This window comes from Physeter macrocephalus, chromosome 6 (assembly GCF_002837175.3).
Source record: "Physeter macrocephalus isolate SW-GA chromosome 6, ASM283717v5, whole genome shotgun sequence".
Classification (NCBI taxonomy): Eukaryota; Metazoa; Chordata; class Mammalia; order Artiodactyla; family Physeteridae; genus Physeter; species Physeter macrocephalus.
Window position 1 is genome coordinate 87,695,569 of NC_041219.1, and position 16,184 is coordinate 87,711,752.

General features: G+C 46.2%; 1 protein-coding gene across 1 annotated transcript in view; it reads right to left on the reverse strand.

Annotated features, from left to right (window-relative positions):
- The window catches only part of SCN8A (sodium voltage-gated channel alpha subunit 8), a 174,878-nt gene that overhangs the window by 14,376 nt on the left and 144,318 nt on the right, over window positions 1-16,184 (reverse strand). Inside the window, exons 17-21 of the mRNA XM_007100934.3 lie at window positions 13,877-14,347; window positions 13,221-13,338; window positions 12,528-12,682; window positions 9,428-9,601; window positions 3,629-3,751 (exon numbers count right to left, since the gene is read on the reverse strand). Coding sequence (XP_007100996.1) covers window positions 3,629-3,751; window positions 9,428-9,601; window positions 12,528-12,682; window positions 13,221-13,338; window positions 13,877-14,347 — 1,041 coding nt within the window. The remainder of the gene's footprint in view (window positions 1-3,628; window positions 3,752-9,427; window positions 9,602-12,527; window positions 12,683-13,220; window positions 13,339-13,876; window positions 14,348-16,184) is intronic.

Genomic DNA, 16,184 nt, shown 5'->3' on the forward strand with positions numbered 1-16,184 from the left:
GGCACGAACCCGCGTCCCCTGCATCGGCAGGCGGATTCTCAACCACTGCGCCACCAGGGAAGCCCTCTTTGCACTTTTAAACTCATAGATATGCTCAAAGGAATCAGTACACAAAAGTATTTACTGGGCCTCGTTCTCTGATATATATGACATAAAAATCCTGTAAAATCCAATGTACTTGTAAGATGTAAATGTACTTTCACTTATAATGAAATGTACTTTCATTATAACCAAAGAAAAACTTCTTAGCTTCATTTCATGAATAAAACAGTAAACAGCTGATGAACTTTACTAATAATTCTTCCTTGTTGTGAACATTAGCTAATATTCTCAGCAACCAAAGAGCAAGAAACCATGCTTTCTTATTTTGAACTCTTACACTATAGACGTATATATAAATGATAATTTAAGTTTCCATGGATAGTTACATAATAAAGTGGATCTCCTCTTCTGCTCCCTAATAACTCAAGTTATTCTGTGTCACCTTTAATTATGATGAAATTCATTATTGTTAAAAGTTAGGTATAGAAATATTACTCAAAGCTAGGATCTAGCAACCTATGAAGTTACTTTTTGCAATGGAAGTTTATATTTAGCAGTTGCTACAAATCTCCTGTGATGAAAAAATTCCAATGGGTACTAATTCTTTCAGCATTTTTGTCTTCTCTGTAATGCCTAGAACATTCTTGCTCATTAAATACGATAAAATCTGTCAAATAGCTTTTAATATCTGGCAGAGGGAACATGGCTTTAATGGACAACTATATACTGACAACCAACAAAAATGCATGCATGTTTCACAGCATTACTATTCTGTACCCTCAAAAATTTAACAGCACAGCAAAATCCTTAAATGAAGATTACTATGGAGGAGAGAAAAGCAAAGAACTACATTAAGCATTCCTCTGCCGACAGCATGAGTGTTTCAGTGTTCTGGTCTTTGGTTTGAGGAAGAGACTGAAGTCAGTGTCCCAGGACAGGCTAGGGCCTTATGTTCCCTCTCAAGCGAAGGTCTGAACCTCTCACCGGAGCAGCACAGTGACAGTTGAGCCCATCTGCATTGATGGCGTTCAGTTCATAAAGATGTCTTGTTTAAAATTTTCTAAGGGGATAATCTCTTAGATTATGCAAGTGTTGGCACACACAAGGACCCAGACCAAGAAATGAAAAACACGGCCCTGCAGAAGAGCAACGTTCAAGTAAAACGTAGGTCCCTAATTCTGTTTATTATTGGGGCAAATTCACTCCTCCCTTCTTGCAGTTATTCTTGCACAGAAGGGCTGGGGAACTGCAGGAAAGGAATGGGTCCTGAGTTTTCACCTCCGGCCCAACCAGAAGTGGCCGTGCTGTCGCTGACTGGAGCCAACCAAAGGAGGTGACATCGTTTACCAGAGTTTCCCACACTGAATGTTTACTGTTGGAAAGCCCGGCTTTGGGTTCAAACTTGTTCCTGCCCTTATTACCTCATTTGAAAAAACCTTTACTAATGCTTTTCAAATAAAAGTGTCTGCTCTTCTGGTCACCCATTCCAGACCTCTGGGCTCCTCAACTACTTGAAAGTTGACAAGTAAAAGTTCTGACGGAATGGAAACTGCAAGTCCCGGAAAGGTGAGGAAAGAAGGAGGAGCTAAAGGGAAGAGGTGTGGCCACCAGAAGCACTCCTGTGTTCGGACAATTCACGTCATTTCCTCGTGAGCCAACTGGCGGCAGCTGGTCAGGGAGGACTGCCTCTGCCACAGGTTGGGGCTGGCAGTAATGGGCACCCAGATGGAGAAAGTCAGTAGCAGTGTCAGTTGGGCATCTTTTCTGGGGCTTTCTTTGGGTATTACCAGTCTCCTTTTAGGAGTTCCAGGACTCCTCCTGGGGCATGTGGAGGATCACAGGCTACTGAGTTTAGGTACAATGTTGCAATTACTGTCTTCAGTTTTCAGTCACCAAAACGGATTATCAACTTTATAACAAAACTAGTATGACTTATTTAAAAAAATTTAACTAACCCTTTCTGAAAAAAGCGGGAAGGTGGGAGAGGAGGAAAGAGCATTTTAATCCTGTTTTCAGTGACACCATGGCCCCCTGAAACACTGAGCCCTCTGCAATATACTCTTTCCCCTTACATTCAGCTCGAGCATAACCATGGCCTGAACTGCACACATTCTGAAACCTCCCTCATCTGTGGGAGAAAGACTCAGAATCCCAAGTTTTGTTTCTTAAATTAAAATAAATTTATGCTGCTGTGGAACTGACCTTCCTGCAGATGGTTTCAGGTGGGTTGCAGAAAGCTTATATTTAGTAAACCAAACTGTGACTGTGCTACAGGAGAAATGCAAATTTCTTGCAGAAAGCATTTGTCTGGATAAACTAAAATAATACAATTCCCAAGTCCCAGTGAAATTTTCGTCTTCCTGTACAGATGTGGGTGGCTTCACGACACAGTGGCCAGGAACCCACAGATGAGGACTGAGTGAAGCAGCACTGTCCTGGTACCTAGTTTCTCTGAGCAGTCTTGCTTCACGTGGACTGCCACAAGTTTAATTTTTATTCCTACATTCTGATATCTGCACGTTTAAAAACGTATCCTCTGGTTTGCTCTCCTGCATGTATTCAACATCTGAATTAAAATGAGTTTTCTTGGTCTCGTTAAGTATAACAGACCTCTCTGATTACCACAGGACAACCATTACCACCAAAAGCCAGTGGTCCATTTGATTTTACGGACTTGCATGTCTGCGTGTGTGTGTGTGCGCACGCTCGCACACGCACATGTGCGCACACACACAATTTTTTTAAACCGAGAGAGACGGCAAAAAGGCACCAAAAGAGGGAGCCTTATTTCTATAGTTGGCAGGGTGACAGCACCTTGCACTGTTTGGATTTGGGTGGAGTTATCGCCGAAGCAGGAATAGCAGGTGTTGAGATCATTTCAGGAGAACTAGCTGATAGTCATCTAGCGTCGTACCCGGTTATTTTGACAGTGTTAGGACAGGGGACCATATAGCGTGGGCAGAGGGGTGGGGGGTGAGGAGGAAAGCTTTGTTATCAGACAGAGGCTGCCAGTCCTTACGAGACTGGGCTGAGAACAACAAGGTGCAATAAGAGGAATCAGAACAGAAAGAAAAGCATTTCTTTTCCCGGGGCCGTGCCAAATTCCGCTCCATCCCCAATTCCAGGCCTGCCATCCCGTCTTCAAGCCCCTTCTCAGTGACTCCAAGGCCGCAGTCCTCACCTGGCTGACGCCCCTACACTGCACTCTCCCTGCCTGCGGCCTCTGCTTTTCGGTGGGTCTGTGGGTGACAATTCCCCTTCTTTGCACCTGGTGATTCTCCCTATTAAATCAACAGCCCAGAAAGCCGCCCCAAGTGCTACAGGTAAGCCAGGCCAGATGAGAATAGCCAAGGTTAACATGTTCTGCGATGGCATGTCATTGGGAGTGGGGCCAGTATTAATGTGATGAGGCAGCTAAACGCGACTGCCCTTGGGGCAGGTGCAGGGGAGAAAAGAGTGGAGGATCAAATCAGCAGCTGCATCCAGAGTTCGTGTGTGAATGATCTTTCCACCACGTGATCAGTTCTAGCATGCTTAGACAGTTTCCACTGGCATGCAGAAGGATCGGCTGCTCTTAGTATCTTACCCTCATCCCTTCAAATCGTGATAAGGCTCTTAAGGGTCTCAAAGCTCTTAGGGTCCTAAGGGACTTTATGGCACCTAGTTCCGAGTAGCCCAGGGCATTAGCTATAAGGCTGACTAAAGAGACCTACACGGAAACAGAAGAGAAAAACAAAAACAAAAAAAGGAAACAAAAGAAAAAAAAAAAAAAAAAAAAGAAAACAGAGGTTCCAGAGTGTTAGAATAAAGCCCCTAGCACTGATTATACAGATTGGGCGCCCCCCCCCCCAACCAGGAAGAGGAAGTGGGTAACACCAGCTGCCTACTTCAACTTGGACTCAAACGACCTGGAAGGAAAGGTGGTTGAGAGGCAGAAGAAAAAACACAAAGGGAAGAGAACGCGGAGAGAGGGCAGTAGAACAGACATACAAGTTGGCAAAGGGAAGAGGCTCATGGGGAGAGGGAGAATGAGGAATTTCCATTGGAAGGAGAGGAGCCTGAACAGATGACAAAAACCTTACCCTCGCCCTTTACAGTCTCTGCAGGTCCCAGAAGTTCCCATTAAATTAAGCCAGACAAATTTAATGGTACCTATGGAAAAGAATACAGATAAATACACACACTCCACACAGGCTGCCCCCTCCTCAGCTCATTCACCATGGATTTCCAACAGGGACAAGCTCTCTTACTCCTGGTTGACAAGAAACCATTTGAGAATTGGATGCGTTACTACATCAACAAGGAAACATATTCAATAAGTACCACAGCTGACTTTGCAGTTCCCAACAAGAAAAGGACCAAAAGAAGAAACTTCTTGATGGAGGTTTGGCTCCATGGGAACTCACTTAAGTGATTCTCTCACTTTTAACCGCAACAATCCTTCCATCTTTTAACTATAACCATGACTCCTTCATGGCCACGAGAGCTTGGGTGGGTATGGACAACTGAATCCATATTTTCCCTTATAATCCCCATTCTTTCTCTCCAGAACAGCCCCCAAACAACTGGCCTCAGGTCTGTCCTTTCCAGGACAATCTTCTATTACTCTCATCATCAGAATAATAGCTGGAAGGGTTCCTGGAATAATTTTTTATTTATAGATGAGGAAATTGAGACCCATACACAAGAATTTGCCCGGTGTCACATTGGCAGTTCTGGAGCCAGGATTAAAGGCTCACATACCTGACTCCCAGGCCAGAGCTCTTTCTCCCATGGATAGGTCACCTCCCTCACTGGCAGGTTGGATGACAAAATCTCAATAGAAGATTACGGTATCTGAACAATTTGGGGTTGAATATGTTGCCATGCTGGGGAGAAGTAGTCTGGTCTCTTGGCCTAGAGTCACGGTCAAATTCTTTCCTGCTCTTCCACTGGCAAACTCACCTTATTCTTCCAGATGTCTTAGAACAGTTACCACGCTGACCCTTAACTATACCTAGGACTGCCTGGGCCTAACCGGAGAGAGATATGTAGCTCTTCAGGGGGCACCAGACCTGAAATACCTTTAGTTAGAATGTCTGGGCTCTGGCTTTCTTAGAGCAGTCTTTCCTTTATATTGCACCACAAATTCTGGGATCGGTTAAGATGTTTCCATCAACAATTCTTAAATTCCGTCTACTGGGAAGTGGTGATTACAGATCGGCTTGGCCTAAACTGGTATTTTAAAGCAACAATCCATAACTTAGTTTCATTTGTTGCTTTTTATCTCTAGCTGAGGGATTTACTTCTTTGATTCTGTTATCTCTGAACTGTAAAAAAAAAAAGTTGCTTTAAATGAAGATATTTATAATTAAGCAGCAGGCTGGCAGGGGTAGAAGTAGCAGGTCAATGACCTAGTAAGGGTCATGGATGAGCAGGCTCAAAGGTTTCAGGTTTTTTTTTTCCTTTTTTTTTTTTTTTTTTTTGTGGTACGCGGGCCTCTCACTGCCGTGGCCTCTCCCGTTGCGGAGCACAGGCTCCGGACGCGCAGGCTCAGTGGCCATGGCTCACGGGCCTAGCCACTCCGCAGCATGTGGGATCTTCCCGGACCGGGGCACGAACCCGCGTCCCCTGCATCGGCAGGCGGACTCTCAACCACTGCGCCACCAGGGAAGCCCTGTGGTTTCAGTTTTTAAAAGGGTTGTGAACCTTCAATTATGCCTGTCCTCATAACCCATTAGTGTAGGTCTCTTCTCTAGAGTCCTGGGAAGTATCCAAAGCAAATCTGGAATTAAATGCTGCCCTATTAGGCTACTCATGCTCTTTGAAGGGTAGATGGCTCAGAGTTCAATTTCTGTTCAAAACAAGGGCCTCAAAATCCTTATCTAGAACACAGTAGTACCAACCAATCATTTTCCCTCCATCCATCATTAACAGTAAGACTCTACATGGAGGTGCCCTTTGCCTACTATTGCCAAGTGCAGCCAACTCTTAACCCCAAAGAATCTACAGGTACATCTGAAGGTAGGTTACCTCAACCAAATACATGAGTTCAAAATACCTGAGTCAACTTCATCCTGTGGAACTATGCCAGGTAAAGACTGCAAAACACTAAGTTTCATACAAGACAAGACAACCCAAGTTCTTCTCGGGGCGGGGGGCGGTGTGTAATTTATCTGATAATAAATAGGCCTACCTAAAGTGGGGGGAAGGGTGGAGGAGGTACAGATGCCAATTCAGAGGCTGGCTCTAAATGGTGCTGAGAGATAGTCTGCCGCTCAACTCATCAATCTGGCCAAGATCACCCAAGACAGGATCAGCAAGCATCCTATCTGGGTTCTTCCTAAACAGTTAGGGGCAATTTTATAATCTGCTGAGTCTCCACGTTAAACTCTCACTGGACATAATCAGAACATTGTTTAGAATTAAGGAAAGAATCAAACCTGAAAAAAAAAAAAAAAGGAGTTAAGGGGAAGTCAAAATCCAGGGTATCTGTGGCTTCAGGCATTGAAAAAAAGGGAGAGACACTGGGTGGCTTTTTCAAAATGATGTGAACATTTTCAAACGGAGAATGGTTTCAGTAGTCTGAATTCAGGATGAGGTGAATGGTCTCTGCAAGTTCCCATCCCTGGAACCGATATGCCGGCTAATCTCTGGATCTGATGTGGTAAATCTCCCTGGGAAAAGATGACAAAATTCTTTTCCAGGACAAGATCTCCAGTGCAGCCAAGGACCTGGGCGAAAGAAAATGTTGTCTCTGTTTGGGAATTCACCTGGCTTATAAACACAGAGAGTTAACCTTGGAAGTTGTCTGGATCATCCCCATGATTCTAAAAAGTACTCTGAGCGGCTATAAAGGGCAACAAGGAAGAATGAAAATCCACTAGGGAAACAAACGTGGTGATGAATAACAGATTCAGACGTCAAGTCACCGGTGGATGAAATGGGAGGAAGAGAGTTCTCGGAGATGCTGCAAAATTAGGACCTAAAATTTACACCTGCTGGACGTTCTAAAATGCCAAAGGCGCTAGACACTTTGTCCAAAAGGACAGCAAAAAACCGACAGTTCCACACGTCCAGGTGTCAGCCTAAGCCTTACTCTCCACCCACAACTCAAAAGTGGCAAACAGTGCAGCCACGGCACGTACTGGGGCTCCTCCACCCCAGCATGCTCTGCTTCACACTGGTTATTTGTGTAACGTGTCCCATCTTTTCAGTCCTCTGAGGGAAGTGACCTTGTCTTCTACTCTCTGTATCCCCCCCACGATACCTGGCGGGAGGCTTGGTGTTGTGGATGCTCAATAGACATGAGACACGAAGAATAAATGCACTGCTCTGTCCCAGGGAAAACAGAAGGAAGGTCCTGGGAAAGCCCCGTTCCTGGAATGCTGGATTTCCACAGCCTGGAATCAGGTCAGAGTGGCCCTGCCAGCCAGTGTGAGCTTCCCAGGGGCCGGGACTATGCCTGCCTGTCCCGTGACTCCCTGCGGCTTCTGGGACAATTCCATACGGAGAATGGTATTTCATTTATGTCTGTCTACTAGTCACTGGTCCAGAGGTATTCTCAGGAGCCAGTGTCAGGTCTCATGGCAATGCAAGAATCCAGCAACTCCCCAAAGCTAGGGGGATTTAAGGATTATTGTCAGTTGGCTACATGCCTTTCTCATGTTTTTTTGTTTCCCTGCCACCTAGTATAAAAAGTACTAAAAATATTTGCTAAATAAATAAATGGTGACATGCAGAATCACTGATGCTTTTAGCAGCTTATTTGGGTGCCAGAGGAATGTGGGCTACTTGGTTGAAACTCACAAATTCTGGAGTCGCCCACCCCAGAGAGAAGAGGAATTAGGGTGAACAGGAGGCAGGTCATGGTAGGGAGGCTCTGTTCTGAATCACAGCTTTCCTAGGGCTGTTGGAAGCGTGGTAGTGGATGTATCTATCCGAGTTCTTGGAAGGTCCAGAAGATGAGGGGCTTCTAGGATTCCCACGGGTGTCCCACCTGATTCTAAGTGGTCCTGAGGAGTTACGGTGAAATGAAGACTCCAGAGCACTTCCCCTGTTCTGTAGAAAGAAAGCTGGCCCAGTGTCACTTTAGTTCTCTGGGCCTTATCCCAAGCCCACTGCGTAGCTCCTAGAACTCAGGCTTTCCATCTGTGGGAGGTAGAGTCCCTTCCATCCAAGGTTGCTGAAACCTCTGGCTAGGAGGCTCTCTTGCCGGCAACTCTGGGGCAATACCTCTCCGCTTCACTCGGATGGCAGACAGTGACCTCCTCACTTCATTTAGGGATCTTCCCAAAGGCTTGCTTTTTGAAATGGGGAATGTAGATAGGAGCACAGTGACAGCTCTTGGAAGGAGTCATTAAACCATGGAAGTTGCAGATGCTGTGTTGGGAAAGGAGTGCATTAACAGAGCAGAACGCCAGGTGCCTGTTACTTCCTTGCTGCTCTATGCTAGATCCCAGAGGCGCTCTACACGTAGTTCACCATATAGCCAATGAAACCCATATTCTAAATGTATCAACCCAGCTGCCAAACACTCCATTTCTTGGCACTTCTCAGCCCTCATAAGGAAGTGAAGTTTCCATAGGCCCTGCTCCTGAAATTCCCATTCATTCCCATTCAAATGCTGATTTGGCTGAAAGAAAAAAAGCTTTGGTGATTAGACAGAATAAGAAACACACATCATGGTTAGAAAACCCAATAAGGAACAAGTCGTGGTGGGGTGAGAAATAGTTTCAGGTGATGCAGCTTCCACCCTGAAAAATAACATGGCAGGTGAAGGCCGCTGAGCTGTGGAGATGGTCTCAAAACCTGGAGGAAAAAGGATTTTTAAAGAGTTTGATCGCCTCTGTGGAAATGGCGATGTGTGCGAAGAGGGCGGGGGGTTTGTTTCGGGGTGAACTCCTCCTCTCCCTGACAGTCTGACTTGTTCAGATGAGTCTGGTATGAAGACTTGAGGTGGATGGGAGTGTCCCCGGGGACGGTCAGCAGGAGAGTCTACTTAGATCCCACCACCACCTCCGGCCCAGCAGCACCCACCTCGTCCTCTAAAGCCCTCTCCCGGCAGCAGGAGAAGGACATCACACTGGCTTGGGGACAGAATCTTCCTGTTCCCAGCCTAATAACAAGGCTCTGACACCAGTGATTCTTCCCAATCCTAATCTCTGAAACTTCTAGGCCAAACCACCAGAGTAAAGAGCTGCTCAGTTAGTCCCTGGAGCAAATGTAGGACTTCAGAGTCCCTTTCCAAAGTTACGATCTGAGTGCTCCAAAAGGAGCTGTAGTGCTCCATCTACATCTTGTCCTACACCCTGGGCCCCAGGCAACTCCAGCCACTAGAGGAAGGACAGTCCCTGTTTTTGCTTTCCTGCTGGCATGGGTGGGAAGTAGAAAGCAGGACACGTACAGCCACGATGAGGAAGTCCAGCCAGCACCAGGCATTGGTGAAGAACTTGACGAAGCCATAGGCTATCCACTTGAGCAACATCTCCAGGATGAAGATATAGGTGAAGACTTTGTCAGCGTACTCCAGGATGGTACGAATGGTCTTTCTCTGCTCAATGTAGATGTCCTCGAAGGCCTGGAAGAGAGGCAGCAGCTGCCTATAGTGCCTAAAGGGAAACAAGCAACACGGAGGTACTGCCCCCCTCGGCAGCCCTCCCACCTGTGGTGGCCCGTCATCGGCTCCCTGTCTCTTTCACTCTATCCCTTGCTACACGTGGCTTTTCTCTTTTAAAAAGTGTTCTTGAGATATAATTCACATACCTCACAATTCAGCTATTTAAAGTGTACAATGCAAGAGCTATTGATACAATTCAGAGTCGTACATCCATCACCACAATTTTAGAATATTTTCATTACCCCCCAAAGAAACCCCACACCTCTAGCTGTCACCCTCTAGTCTCCCGATCTCCCCCTAGTCCTGGCAACCACTCATCTATTTTCTATCTCCACAGGTCTACTCCTTCTGGACATTTTGTATAAATGGAATCATATAATATGCGGTCCTTTGCGACTGGCTTCTTTAACTTAGAATAATATTTTTAAAGTTCATCCATGTCGCAGCACCCCTCAGCACTCATTTTTCTTTTTATTGATGAATAATGTTCCAGTTATGGCTATACCAACATTTTGTTTATCCTTCATCAGTTGATGGACATTTGTGTTGTTTTTACTTTTTTGGCTATTGTGAATAATGCTGCTATGAACATCTGTGTACAAGTTTTCATGTGGACATGTTTTTATTCCCCTTGGGTATATACCTAGGCGTGGAATGGCTGGGTCATTGGTAACTCAAGTTTAATTTTTTTGAGGAATTGCCAAACTGTTTTCCAAAGAGGCCGGACCAGTTTACGCTCCCACCAGCAGTATACGAGGGGTCCAGTTTCTCCACATCCTTGTTAACACTTTATGTATTTATAGGACAAAAATTTTTCTCCCTTCAGCCCCTGACACCACAGATACAGGTGGAGAGTTACAGGACTGGAAGACACCGGGTGAAGAGAATCTCAACACTCCTTTCTTTCTCTGGAACTCCCAAATGAGGGGATGAGCCTTTGTCATGTGAAGGTCTGAGCACTCGTGCGTACAGCGGGGTGGACTGCAGAAGCTCTGTGCTCGGGGGAGGGGTTCCCTGAAGCGTGAAAAAAAAACTGGAGGTGGACAAAAGGTCCTGTGCCCTGCGGTGGAGGAGCCTGCACTGAACAGTTCCAGGAGGAAGGACAGAGTCAGGCTGCCCGCAGGCTCTTCTTCCAAAATGGAGGCACACGGACATCCAGGTTCACTGCTGGGCAGTGGGGACAGAAATCATGGGTCCACAGTCCTCAGGGTCTGGTACAAATAAATCCTCTCCGCTCAGTGGAAAAGCTATAGCTTCCACGTCCCGTTTCCCCTTAGCTCCACCTGTAGAAATCCATCCTAGAACCCAACCTATGTGAGCTGTCTGAGACTGATCGTCCTGTCACTGGGGGCTCTGATCCCCCTCTGAAATCTCCTCACAACCACATTCTAGTCTTTTCTTGGACATTTTTAGCTGTGGCTTCACTTGACTTGAGTCTCATGCCTACGACTGCACAGGGTCTTCATGTCCTGAGCCCGGTCTCCCCCGTTTTATTCACCTTTGATAAATAAAGACTGTCACAGGTAGCAGTAAAGAAAGTTCAAGACATTTGTTTCACTGCTGCTTCTACTCTTTTTCGTAGAGACGGGGGAAGAGAAGAATCCAAGGGTGAGGCATGTCCTCTCTTATTTTAGGTTTTCATTTACTAGATTTGAAGAATAATGATGACAACAATAATAAAAGAGCTTCCTCAGTCCCTGGCCTGAGTCTGATCCTCCCTTTCTCAAGGGCAGGGCCTGCGCTGTCATCTTGGGGCCTCCACAGCGCCTCAGGAGGTGCTGAGTGAATGCCTGTTGGTGCGATAAACGGCCCGGGGGCAGGCAGGATGGTCTGGCTCCCCTTCATCAGGGATGGAGGCTTTTTTTTTACCTCCTGCTCTAGTCCTGATGCTTTCCTGCATTCCTCACCACCCCCCACTCCGCACTGTTCACGGTCCTCTTCAGGCTCGGGCTCTTCTTCACCACACCTCACTTCCTGTCTCGGCTTCTGCTATCCTCCTACCTCACAAGTCAGAGAAACTTCTCAAGTCACTGGGGGATCTTTAACACTAAATTTGGGGCTTCTTCTTGTCATTTGTTGCTTCCAGATTAGGCTCTAATTCCACACCTACATGAATGTGCCCACCTTCTTTAAAAGCATTTCAAAATCCAGCATTCTTTACTTTTCCCTTAATTAAAAGAAGGAAAATGTGTTGTGTCTCTAGTCCCTGCTGTCTTCGAATCTACTCAGCTAGGAAGCAGCTCCCTCACAGCAGACCCTGTCCAGATCTCCTCAGTTATAATCCTGCTAAAAAAATGAAAGTAAACACCAAGATAATTAGTCCTAGTAGGGGAGGAACCTGTGTGTTCGGTGCCCTGTGTGCCTCACTGATTAATGAGAAGCACTTACAACCACGTGAATATAAATGACCTTTGTACCAGAGATCTGACTCTTAATATCTGCTAAGGCCATGGGTTCTCCAAGCCCAGCAGCGTATGAGGGGAGATGGGGTGGAGGGGTACCACCTCCCTCCTATCTTGGGCAACTGAAAAGTCAAGAACAAGTGATTCAGGGTGTTAGGCGAGAAAGGGAAGTTCATTTTAGGAAGTTGTTTTGAATGGGGCAAACTAAGCAGTGAAGATACTTGGTAATCTGTATTCTCTTCCTGACGAAAAGGGGGTCCTAGGCTTCAGAGGGATCGTGCTGAGTCTAAAGATGAAGATTTGGACAAGTTTGAATTCTAATCCCAAAGGCTCAAAACACCAGCTCGAAGCACTTTAGTAGATCATTATTCTTGGGTCTACAGTCAAGCTGTGTTCTCAGAGAAACTGGGCTTGGGCCCATCCAGTCTTTCCTGCTCTACCCCTTCCCCAGCCAATCCCCCATGGTTCTTTCCCCCGGACCTCACCAGGGCGCCACTGCTGAGCAGAATCATGAAGATGATGAAGGTCTCAAACCAATTGTGCTCCACAATGAGAAAGCAGGTTTTCCGCAGGATCCACCAAGACTTGCCCAGCCCTTCCTCAATGTTGACCTGGCAGCACTTGAACCTCTGGACACAACCTGGCACCAGCGGGAGAGGCAGGTCAGACTGTGGGACGTGCCCCGCCCAGATGTGCCCTCTCCTCCTTCTCCCAGGCCCCACCAGCTGCTGCCCCACCACACAGCCAGGAGTTCAGTGGCTGAATCAGAAGGTCTGACTCAGAAGTGGAGAGGGTGGCAGGGCTGAGGCTATGCTGCCAGGCTACCAGGGCAAGGCCCTCTGGCGTTGGGAAGATGTCCTATAAAGAAGCAGTGAGAGGGAGGAGAAAAGGGTAGTCAGGAGGCAGACACAGCCATGACAGAAGAGGCCTTTCTAATGGAAGTTTTGGGCTGATGTCAAGAAAAAAGGACAAAGAAAAGCCTGAGAGTAAAAACTTGTGATAGCTAAGAATCAAATAGGGAAAACAGTATCAATGTCTCTCAAAATGATGAGGCAGGAACAAAGTTCCTGAAGATAGCCACTGAGCCCCCCTCCCCAGCCAACCACGGACCCTGGCAGAGGTGTGTCTGTGAGCTGTGCAAGTGCTATAGGCCATCCCCTCTCCTGGCCCCCTTTCACCTTCTGTGAAACAGGCATCTGGATCCAAGTATTCCTCAGGCTGATCCACAGGGACTTCTTCTACTTCTGGTTTGATATCAATGGTGCTGCCTTCAGAGGAGCTAGTGTCATCCAGTTTCTAGATACACAAGGAAAAGGGAGAGAAGCAACACTGCAGCAACATGTCCACTCTACACTGACGACGCTACCTTGGTACAGATGATGTACCGGCTACAATTCTTGTTACAAATCCATGATCATCCAGTTCATCACAGACAAGCAATTACCACAGCGCCCTCAAAACTTCTGTCAGGATGGGGTACAACATTAAAGCCCGCTCACAGATGACAGTGATCTACCCTAAGCAGAAGGTGGGCTATAGATTGCTCTCAGTAATACAGCTCAGACAGATGAATGGCAGGGAAGTACTTGACGGTTTTCTCCAGCCTCTGGATCCAGATGATCCAGAAGCAATGGAGGCAGATCTGGGAACATCTCGGGAATCTAGCTCATCTAGAGTAACAATGCGGGGGGTGGGTAGGGTTGGTTCTCAAAGTTGAGAGTTGGCTCTTCCAGAATCTCTCTGCCAGACCCAAGAGCTGAACCAATGCCTTGGGGCTGACAGAGCCGTTTGTTCTCACATAGGATCGAGACTGGTTTCTAGGCTAGGACCTTACATCTTTGCTGCCTTCAGGATCCGACTCGCTGCTAACGTCCTCGGTGTTGAGGTTCTCAAAATCAGACTCGCCTACCGCGATGGGCACTCTCACGGTCAGGTTGGGATTGTTGATGAAGGACATGTGGTCCTCATCAATGATGTACTTCTCCACGCTGCTGCCAATGCCGCTGGTTGTGCCATTGCCATTCTTCTGGAAGTCACCGTTCCGGTGGATGTCGGCGCCAGTGTGGTTGGCGATACAGTTGGCCTTCTTTTCGTACAGCTCATCCAGAGGTTTCACTTCATCGGCCTCGCGCTGCTTGAAGTGGGCCTGCATGAAGGCGTGCACTTTCCGTTTGATCCAAGCCACGCCCTTCTTGATCCGGATTACTGAGATTTGTAGGTTGTTCATTTCCCCGTCGTCATCTGTGGCTGCCAAGTTGTCAGCACTGAAGGAGCTCAGGAGCAAGGCCAGAAACAGGTTCAGCACCTGTACCAGGAGCATCAGGAAAAAGGAGAGTGAATGTAGAATGGTATTTAGTATCCACTAAACTAGGGTTGCAAACTGGGAGCCTACAGACTTATGTGAAAGACTCAAGAGTTTCTCTTGTGTTTCATTTGACCCATGTGGCGTTTTAAATGTCACTAGGTGGCCATTTTGTTTGGTTTTGGTTGTAATACAAGGAGTTTAGTACCCCTTTTCTTGGTTCTTTTGTAGTGTTATATACATATATATGTACTTCAAAACATACTGCCTTTCTTATAATCCGAGAAAGCAAAGGCTGTATCCATTTTGGGAGAAAATTCCCCAAAATTAAAAACAAAAAGGTGGGCATGGATTATTGGGGAGGATCAAAGAATGCATAGATGCCATGTGTTCATGAGCAGCAGATGTCCTGGAGGACCCAGGTTAGAAAAAAATTAGGCTTGGAGAGCCAGACTCTCATACCACAAATCTAGAAGGTGGAACTGAAATACATTTGATGTCACCCTATTTTAAGAATTAATTTTCTTTGTTTTCCTAACATTTATCAAAATTAAGTAGCTCTAGCAAGACAGTGATGGTGACTTTTGTGTTCTATCATATATCGAAGTGTCAAGCCATCAGAAACAAGCTTTATTTATGTTGTTTTTTTCCCCCATTTCACCACATTGGGCATTAAATTATTTATTTTTATTAAGACTTACTTTTGAAAAGTGGGAGAGATGTTCACTTCTTGATTTACACTTGGCCCTTACTTTGTCACACTTCTGAAGAAGAGTAAGGCATAGTTTTTCGGTGGAGATAATCATATGTGCAGAGTGGGAGAAATGGAAACAATATATGAACTATATGTATCAGGATTACTGCGGCCATTTGCAGAATTACAAAGGAATATAGTCGGTAAAATGGGGGTCAGTTGCAGAAGGCTTTGAAGGCCAGGCTGAAAGATTTGAATTTTATTTAACTGGATTCACTATTGGTCCTTGAGCAAAGGAGTCACAGATGATGACAGAGATTTGAGAAAGTCATTCCTACTAGCTACGTACACGGGTCGGGGTTGGGGGGGCGTTAGGGGGGACTAGGAATTAGGAGGCTGTTGCTTGCATGAATTGATGAGGGTCTGGATTAGGCTATAGTAACCTCAAACCTTAGCATGCAGAAGAATCTCCTGGGGTGGGATGCTTGTTAAAAACAAGCATTTCCTTGGCCTCACCTGAAAGATTCTGATTCAGGAGATCTGATGTAAGGCCTGGGACTTGGCCTTTTTTAATGAGTGAAACTCAGGTGATTGTGATGAAGGTGGTCTTCCTCACACTTTTAGAAATAATAGATGGGTTGTAGAAATGGAAAGGAAGGGGCAGATCTCAGAAATACTATGAAGAAAGATGTAGGTATAGAAATGCTAAGAAGAAAGACATATGAAAGACATCAGATATTTACTAGGAGTGGAGAGAAAAATCAGAAAGACTTATAGGTTACTAGAGACTACATGGTCAGAAGGACTGAGCCAAGGGGAACTGGGAAAGGTGTCATCAGAGGCAGAAATAATAGTGGATTCTGTCATGTGCTCAGGTATCTACAGCCAGTCATGGGGAGATGTCCCTGAGACAACTGAGAAAAGGAGGCTAGAGAAACGGTAGGAGGTCAGGGCTGGTAATGTTGATTCCACTACAGACCAGTAGGCAGTAGCTGTATTCAGTGAAGGAGTGGAAAGACCAGAGGGATCAGGACTGAGGGGAAGTTGGCTGGGCATGGAGAATGGGAGTGATTAAGAAACATTACAGGGCTTCCCTGGTGGCGCAGTGGTTGAGAGTCCGCCTGCCGATGCAGGGGACACGGGTTC